The sequence below is a fragment of the Lytechinus pictus genome, chromosome 12 (assembly GCF_037042905.1).
Source record: "Lytechinus pictus isolate F3 Inbred chromosome 12, Lp3.0, whole genome shotgun sequence".
Lineage (NCBI taxonomy): Eukaryota > Metazoa > Echinodermata > Echinoidea > Temnopleuroida > Toxopneustidae > Lytechinus > Lytechinus pictus.
Window position 1 is genome coordinate 16494212 of NC_087256.1, and position 9949 is coordinate 16504160.

A 9949-nucleotide genomic window follows, 5' to 3' on the forward strand; every position below is an offset into this window, starting at 1 on the left:
GCCCATTTAGATCTACTAGTACTATAGCAAAAGTTTTTTTTTTCTTCAAAATAAACGTAATGACTCAGGCCTACTTTGCTGAAAATATACTTATAATTATAAATGTGTGGTCTTTACTGTACATGATTCTCAATTGTTTTTATTTTATATGACCTTCATGAATAATAATAGTACCGTCGTAAAAAAGAATAATGAGAGAAAATAATAAAATTGGGCAAGCAGTTTTTTCTATCGGGCAAGCAAATATTTTCATCACTTGCCCTGTCAGGCAAGTAATGAAATTTTTTTTTGTAGAGGCCTGAAATAATGAGAAAGTTATGAGCATTTGAATATTGCGATCACTAATGCTATAGAGATCCTCACATTGGCAATGCGACTAAGAGGCTGTTCACACCGCAAGGGGGGACCGTGGGCGGACCGTGGATCGCGCTATCGTAGCGCGATCCACGGTCCGCCCATTGGCATTCGCCGGATTCACACCGCAGTGAGATAGCGCGGTCTATCGTAGCACCCCCTTTTTTGAGAGGTCCTGTTGCCATGACGCGTGATGTCATGAGGTCAGAGCGGTCAAAGATTTCGCGCGCTATTACGAACCCGTACTAGTTAGTTGAGAGCTCGATATCGCTGTGCCTATTATGCTAGCCGGCCTACGTTCCCCGCGTGTAGAACGATGACTTCCGGCGTGCTATCGTAGCTCGGGTTCACACCGGCAGAGATAGCGCGCGCTAGACCGCGCTATCTCTCGTGGACCACCCCCAAGAGGTGCTCCAGTGGCACGCCGTTTTGGCTCGCCGTGGCTCGCTGTTGGGCGGACCGAAACGACGTTGTACCTTCCACACCGCAGAGATAGCGCGATCTAGCGCGCGCTAGATCGCGCTATCTCTGCTGGTCTGAACAGGCTCTAAGATGTGTGATGTCACTTGGAAACAACTCTCCCTATTACTTCAGTATATATTTCACTTAAACTGCCTCTTTTATCACATCTATCAGTAGATCATGTGTTCTTTCTATAAGAGGGCATGTAATACAGATTTTTAAAGAATACATCATGGATAAAGAGTTTGTTTCACCAAAAGAAGCATTTATAGTCCTTCAAAGGGAAAGTTGTTCACATGTGACATTACACATCCTTGTCGCATTGCCAATTGGAGGATCTTCACGGCATTAGTGATTGCAATATTCAAATGCTCATAACTTTCTCATTATTTGTCCGATTTTTCTCAAACTTTCTTTGTTCTTATTCTTTGATTTTTCTGTTTTGACACAAGCCTACTTGTTCCAAAGGTTTCATTCCCCAAACTCGTTATTTGTTATCAAATTTTGATCCAATTTTTTAGCATTTTGCTCTGTGAATTTTACTCTATTCACTGAGATATAAATATCTTCAGACCGGAGCATCCCTTTAAAAGACTTTCAAAAAGTCTCTGATGTTACTTGGAGATAATCTCCCACATCGGTGACAGTCTCCCACATTGGCTGTGTGCCTCTACTACTCTAGTATCATGTTTATTATGAGATGAGCTGTAACTCAGTGAGAGCAGCGAAGGGAGAAATGAGAGTAAAGCCTTCGTTGGTGTTTGTCCTTGAAAAGTTGGCATTGGGTACCAACTTCTGAAGTTCTGAGTTGGTTTAAAGCAATACTAGAGCAGCATTTTGGTCAATAAATGGCGATGGTATTTATTAACTTTTCATAATTGACAATATTTCAGTCATATCATGTTACCTCAACATCTCAACATGATCATAATAAAACCAGGCATTATCAATTTTCAATATCACTTAATTTTTATGATATCAAAATATCGCCCAGCACTTTCGTACAATGAAATACAAAAGAAATAATATGTGACACCATCAGCTCTCATTATTAATTCTGTGTTGTGCATCTAAATGTTGTCTCAAATCCACGACATGCATTCTGGTGTGGATTTCCAATTTGCCACACAATTTCTGCCCTTACAGTATGTGACATTGATCTCTTGCCATGTACATTAAGATATTTCGAGACGTAAATTATGTTAATATGGTGAACTGTGCTTGGCTCACAACATTAACCATTCCAAAGTAATATTTATTATTTCAATGTGACGTTTCACAAAGATTTTGACTTCTGAAAAGTTTTCTATAATTTTGTAATCTTCCGATTCAATCTGTATAGCACCACAAAATTCAAATTCAGCAGGTAGAGAAAACTCTCATATTTTCATTGTGATTTATTTTTCAGTGAGCCTGTTAAGGCTGCATGGGACAGTAAGAAATCAGTGAAGGAAAACATGAGAGCCATGGGATTATCATCGGATCCTAACAAGACTCTTCCCATTAAAACAACTAAGGTAAGTTTGATACTCATCACAGACCTTATGTCTACAGATTTATACAATTGCACAGGCAGCCTCCACCAATTATCGTCCTGTTCGATGTCGCCAAATTGGTTACAACTTCACCCTGAGATGGTGCTAGCTACAGCACTAGGCAAGGGGCAAAGTCGGAAACAAATATTGCAGTCTGCACTGAATGAGACAATTTTGTAATGTTATTAGGTAATAGTAGCTGATAAGTTCAAGCAAGAAGAGTTAGACTTAGAAATCCCGTGTGCAAATCATCTTTCTGGGGTTTAATATTGTTCATATAAGGTTTTAAATTTGATATTATGTTAAATCTTTGATATTATGCTGAAATCTATATATTTCATTGGCAGTGTTCTAGCTAGACCCATTTTAGTGATGGTCATGGCATTACAAAGTTGATGAGTGGTGGTCAGAAATCTTCTGTGTGGGTTGGGATGACCACTGCTGTCCACTGGAGCTATATTACACTGTTCATTAATGCAAACCTGTTGGGACCCTATTTACAAAAATGGTCTTTATAACCCACCGCTAGTCATCATCATTGTCATTTTCCTCACATTTTTATGTCATTGACAACTAGTATTCAGTCTAATTAGCATCATCACCATAACAATCCTCAAAAATCATTATCATCATCATTACCACCACCATCATCATCATCATCGCTACCACTTCCACCACCACCGCCACCACAATCCACTTCTACCATCACCATCATTGTCACCCCTGACACCACTGTCATCGTCGATCATTATTATGACACCTAGATAGATCCTTGTGATTTGATTGGTTGTTTGATATCGTTCATTCAGCCCATTTTGCAATGACGTCATCAACCGTGCAATTTTGGATCCATACGATTTTGTCCATTGCACGCGTGCATCGAGACTGCAGCTTATGCAGGCACAGCCGTGCGCATGCATGTTGTAATGACGTAACAATCAACAGACCGAACTCGCACTGCATGAGCATGTTTAACACCGAAATTCATAAATTTCATGTGAAAAAGAAAACCAATTTTTAGGTGTCATATAAACCAAATAATGAATGTTTTTTCATTCGTGCAATGGACAGAATACTTCATGAGGTGAAAGATGAAATAATGATCCATTCAACTCGGCTACGCCTTGTTGAATGGATCATTTCATCTTTCACCTCATGAAGTATTCTGTCCATTGCACTCATTAACATTCATTATTTGTATACTATTGTTCTTGTTATATTAATTAATGACTTTGTATGACTTTCCATAGGAGAGGCTTGCCCCTGTCAATCTTGATGACTCTATGGATGTTGATGGTAAAATTACCTGTCCTTCAGGCAATAAGCAGGTGATCAAAGGTAAATGTTTGTCATCTACAACATAAATTTGACTGAATGAGCTTTTATACAGTTAACCCTAAATAGACTGGGCTATTTTGATGCCTAAGAAGACTGGGGGGGGGGGGGGGGGGGGGCTGATTCAGCCCCCCCCTATGATCTCGGCCGTCGACCGCGCGATCGCGATGAAAATTGGCACGTGCATTACCCATGGCATAATCTCCAAGACTGTAGGATCAAATTTTCCGAAAAATCTCATAATTCATTAAATATGCTAATTTATGCGTAAAATCAAAGATTTGCTCTAATTAACTAAATAAGGCCTCTAAACTGCCAATTTTTGATTCACAGACTCTTTGAAGGATTCTGATCAAATGTTCTTTTAAAAAAATTCAATATCATAATTCTTTTCTTATGTATTTTATTGTTTTTAAAATTTCTTATGTATTTCTTTGTTAACAAATTTTTTTTGGCATTACTCCTATTTGTTTAAGATCAGTATGCTCGATCTGTAAATGAAAATCATAAGATCAGTATATTCGATCTGTAATGAAAATCATATGATAATAAGTCAGAAAAAATTGGAACCAGTGGGATTCGAACCTGCCATCTACTGCTTTCCGGGCAGCGACTCAACCACCAGGCTATTCTGGTTCACGGCTAAGCCACGATGAACTGGAATTCAAATACCCTCGATCCTCTTCTTTCTGACTCATTAATATTCAAATACCGTCCGCCGCGGACAATAGATAGTAAATTAAGAGGCTTTTATAGGAGGAAATTATAATTTGTTAACAAATTTTTTGGCATTACTCCTATTTGTTTAAGATCAGTATGCTCGATCTGTAAATGAAAATCATAAGATCAGTATATTCGATCTGTAATGAAAATCATATGATAATAAGTCAGAAAAAATTGGAACCAGTGGGATTCGAACCTGCCATCTACTGCTTTCCGGGCAGCGACTCAACCACCAGGCTATTCTGGTTCACGGCTAAGCCACGATGAACTGGAATTCAAATACCCTCGATCCTCTTCTTTCTGACTCATTAATATTCAAATACCGTCCGCCGCGGACAATAGATAGTAAATTAAGAGGCTTTTATAGGAGGAAATTATAATTTGTTAACAAATTTTTGGCATTACTCCTATTTGTTTAAGATCAGTATGCTCGATCTGTAAATGAAAATCATAAGATCAGTATATTCGATCTGTAATGAAAATCATATGATAATAAGTCAGAAAAAATTGGAACCAGTGGGATTCGAACCTGCCATCTACTGCTTTCCGGGCAGCGACTCAACCACCAGGCTATTCTGGTTCACGGCTAAGCCACGATGAACTGGAATTCAAATACCCTCGATCCTCTTCTTTCTGACTCATTAATATTCAAATACCGTCCGCCGCGGACAATAGATAGTAAATTAAGAGGCTTTTATAGGAGGAAATTATAATTTGTTAACAAATTTTTGGCATTACTCCTATTTGTTTAAGATCAGTATGCTCGATCTGTAAATGAAAATCATAAGATCAGTATATTCGATCTGTAATGAAAATCATATGATAATAAGTCAGAAAAAATTGGAACCAGTGGGATTCGAACCTGCCATCTACTGCTTTCCGGGCAGCGACTCAACCACCAGGCTATTCTGGTTCACGGCTAAGCCACGATGAACTGGAATTCAAATACCCTCGATCCTCTTCTTTCTGACTCATTAATATTCAAATACCGTCCGCCGCGGACAATAGATAGTAAATTAAGAGGCTTTTATAGGAGGAAATTATAATTTGTTAACAAATTTTTGGCATTACTCCTATTTGTTTAAGATCAGTATGCTCGATCTGAGGGTATTTGAATTCCAGTTCATCGTGGCTTAGCCGTGAACCAGAATAGCCTGGTGGTTGAGTCGCTGCCCGGAAAGCAGTAGATGGCAGGTTCGAATCCCACTGGTTCCAATTTTTTCTGACTTATTATCATATGATTTTCATTACAGATCGAATATACTGATCTTATGATTTTCATTTACAGATCGAGCATACTGATCTTAAACAAATAGGAGTAATGCCAAAAATTTGTTAACAAATTATAATTTCCTCCTATAAAAGCCTCTTAATTTACTATGTATTTCTTTGTTTTTCGACTTTTTGTTTTTTATTGTTTTTTCAATGGAAATCGTCCGCTACTTTATTTTGACCATAAACAAGATGAAATTAATTGAGTTTGATTAGTAAAATTGAAAATAATGATACATTTATGAATTTTAGCTAAAAACACAATTTGCATTGGATTTGTACACAAATTCACGTTTTTGAGCAATTTCGGGTCGACATACACTTACAAAATGTTGCGTAATTTCGGAACCACGTACCCGGGTGTCGCAAATTTGGTCTCAAAAGTTGCGCAAGACTTGAAAGAAAAAAGTAATGGAACTGCGCGGCGCCAGCTTTTCGCGTTACAGATCTGTAACTGTCATATGAAAATCAAGAATTACATGTGGGTGTTTTATGTTTGCCGATGCTTGTTTTTCTTTTATGTTTGGAGCCTTTTCACAGGCCATGAATAAGAAGAGAAAAGAATAAACGCTCTCTTTGAGCCGAGAAGTAATTTCTAGCTGGCTTTTGTCATTTTTCCTGTGACAGTATGCAACCATCTGATGAAAAGTGCTTGGCACACATTTCTTTCATCACATTCACAATTCTTGTGGAGGTCTCTACAGAAGTATAGTTTGTCATTACAAGGATTCTAGTAGCTAACAGCAAGTAGTGAAAATCACTGATATTTATCTTCATCTATACTCAATTGCCTACTAGGATATGAATTCAATAATCTTGTTTTCTCCTCATTCCTATTCAGAACTTGAAGCCATAGCCGATTTGCCCACCAAGAAGAGAGAAAAAATATCTGATCCTATGATGATGTACTGCACATACATGATGGAAAAGTATGGCACTGACTATAAGGTGAGTAGACTGCTTGCAACAATTTGATGAAACATATCAGTTTCTTAGCACTATTTCAAGTCAAAGCGGGCATTGCAAAAAATGAATTACAGATCTCATTTGCGAAATTTACAAGCGATTGACTGGTGAATCGATTCCGGGGGGGGGGGGGGGGCACTTCCATTGACAAGAGAATACAATGGGGTTTCGAAAAGCACCCTAAACAAGTATTTTCCATAATCTGAAAATGCACCCCTTACAGGTATTGGCGTGTGGTGAAACCTTCCCCTTAATTGTCGGCTTTACCTTTACTTACATTGGGTTTAGTACCGCCCCATCTCCCACACCTTGCTCAAATCGGACTCCAAACACATAGCGTTGGGGCCAAAAGGTACATCCTTTATAAAGCATTTTAGTCTTTTTTTATACCCTCGCAAATTTGACCGTAAACACGTAGCTTTCCTAGCCAAATATATATCCCTTTTTCAGTAATATAGTGTTTTTGGCACCCTTATTGCATTGCGTATGTAACGTGCCCAATCTTGAAAAAGAGATCCTTTTTACGCATTTCTTTGGTCGCGCCTGGTATCCACTCATCAATGGAAGTGCCCCCCCCCCCCCCCCCCCTGGGATCAATTCACACTTTCTTTGCACTGAGTGGACCTGCAGTCAATTGCAAAATTGTTTGATTCTGAATTTGATAAAAATTCATGTTTTTCTTTCTTCTCTTCATAATAGGCAATGGCCCGGGATGTCAAAAATTATTACCAGGACACTCCAAAGCAGATTAAGAAGAAGATCACATTGTTCAAGAGCTGCAAAGTACAGTATCAAGAGTACCTCGACAAGAAGTCGGGTGGACAACCAGATACAGAGGATGTCACCATGAGCTGACATGTGAGGATAATTGGATATAAATGACTTTAAATCAAAAGAACAGACTTATCAGCAGGTAAGGACCACTTCCAGGACCCTACAAAACTATCAAGAAGGTTACATTGTTCTAGAGCTGCAAAGTGCAGTTTCAAGAGCATAGAATGAAGACGTCCGGAACAACTTTACACATGTCTCTATGATCTGGTACGACAGGAGTCGGGACTATTAGAAGCATCCTGTCTCTTCGGGATAGCAACTTGGCAGGAGTAGGTATCTGTGCAATGCAGACTTTCACCTATTGATGTCGAATGTACCTCGGCTTTGATCCTGCTTAGTTTAAAGACTACAGAAGAAGCATCAATCTTTCATTCTTGATATGGTAGCTGCTATTTGTTTTGTTTTTACCATAAAGAAACTTAAATGTCAGCAAAACAGCTTATCCTCCCAAGCCTTTAATTTTTTTTCGGGGGGGGGGGGATTAATTCAGGAATCAAGATTAGCATGACTGTTGCCTTGTTGGAATATTATTGCAATAATTTTCAAGGGTATTTATCATTCATTCATATTTTAAAATTTTTAGTAAAATTCCATTTGCTTTTTCTTAACTGAACTCTCAGAGATGATGTGAACACAGTTTGTAAGTTACATGCAGTGAAAAACATTTATTGCTTTAAATAAAATATGTCCAGTGCTATATTGTGATATATGCAGCAAGTGAACCATAACATAAAAAGTGTACGTAATACAGATATGTGAATATAATACGTGTGAATTTACCTAAACCTAAACAAAGAATTTTAAAACACATTAAGTACAGTCTTGGTAACTTACTTCCATACCTTATAAAGAAATAGCACAGAAGCACATACATGTGATGATTAATCATTACTAAAATGGGGACACTCCCAAATACTTTGTATCGATCTTCATTTATAAACAATTATTTTCCTTTAATTCCATAATTCTATATTTTGTAAAAATACAAAAATTCAAGCTCCCATACACATATCAATCAATCTTTACAAGACATGAGTCTTGTAAAGATTGAGTATTATAGTCATACATGTACTGGCCCGAATTCACAAAAATGGTTTTGAAAACCCACGTTTGAGTCCATGGTTTATGCAGATTTCCTGTATAAATTACGCTTATTTTACCGCATACCACTGTTTGAAGAATGGACTCATTAATTCAAAACTGTGCACTCATTAATAAAATAGCGTGAATAACCATGGCAACAGGCGTCAATTTGGCGCACTGTGACAAAAGCGCGCATCAGCATTGGACATTACTTAATATATGCGGTAAAATAAGCGTAATTAATACAGGAAATCTGTATAAACCATGGACTCAACCGTGGGTTTTCAAAACCACCTTTGTGAATTCGGGCCACTGTGTCTGAGAAATCAAGAATTCACTTCTGATAATCAATACTTCAATTTATTCTATTGGATCTTTACATTTACATGAAATTCATGCAATGGAAATATGTATGTTTTTATATACATATGTGTGATTTATAAGTGAGCTAAATCAAATAGATATGAATAGTACATTGAAATCTGATTAAGCAACAACATTATTTGTTTTACATCTATGTGAAGAGTACATGAAAATTTTTACTCATGAATAAAAAAATACAACAGATCAGAGGAGCATTTCATGAAAAGTTTTGTCCGTCATTTTTTACTGACCAATTTGCGCTCAGCCAATCAGATGAAAGTATTTACAATAGCTTATAACAATAGTCAGTTGCTATTTGTTTTGTGAAATGCCCCTCAAGTGCAGACTCTACATAGGATTCACAATACCATATGCTTTCCCCTTTTCTACACAAAAATAAAAGTTGCATAAATATTGATATATGGACGGAGTAAATTGTAATTGCAAACAGTTAAAATGATGTGCACATAAATGCTTAATATCTTAAGAATTAATCATAAGAAGTCATTAACTAGCATTTCAAGTATGCGAGTAGAAAGTTCCATAATTTTGCACACATTTTTAAAATTTCTTCAAATACATATAGATAATACTATAAAGATATAATACCAATACATTATTTCACACTACAGGGGATGTTGCATAAAACTTGATCCTGCCTGTTGGCCAATCAGGAGCTTGTATTTTAATACTTGGGTTTGTAAGAAACATTTTATGCAACATGCCCCAGAATGTACATGTATACTATACATGCTTGGATAGGAAAAATGAATATAGTATTCATAGATTTCGCCACATTTCTCATATCTACCAAAAGGAATTTTTTTAAATCAGATAAATCTCATCCAATTGTGCACACTTTATGGTTAAAAACATAAGACAATATTGAAAATCAAATAATCACTTCATAATAAACATTTTAAGTGAGATGTACAAACCTTATTTTTTGCTTTCCACTTATAATTGATGATTTCATTTAGTCTCTGCTCAATGACGAAAAAATTATTTTGAAGTCGTCTATC

At 37.0% G+C, this 9949-nt stretch overlaps 1 protein-coding gene across 1 annotated transcript; it reads left to right on the top strand.

Moving 5' to 3' along the window:
• Positions 1 to 2212: 2212 nt before the first annotated feature.
• Positions 2213 to 9237, top strand: LOC129272473 (nucleolar protein 16-like). Its single transcript, XM_064107708.1, has 4 exons — positions 2213 to 2333; positions 3602 to 3689; positions 6523 to 6629; positions 7347 to 9237. The coding sequence occupies exons 1-4, from the start codon at positions 2274 to 2276 to the stop codon at positions 7500 to 7502; spliced, it is 411 nt and encodes a 136-aa protein (XP_063963778.1). The 5' UTR covers positions 2213 to 2273; the 3' UTR covers positions 7503 to 9237.
• Positions 9238 to 9949: the final 712 nt, after the last annotated feature.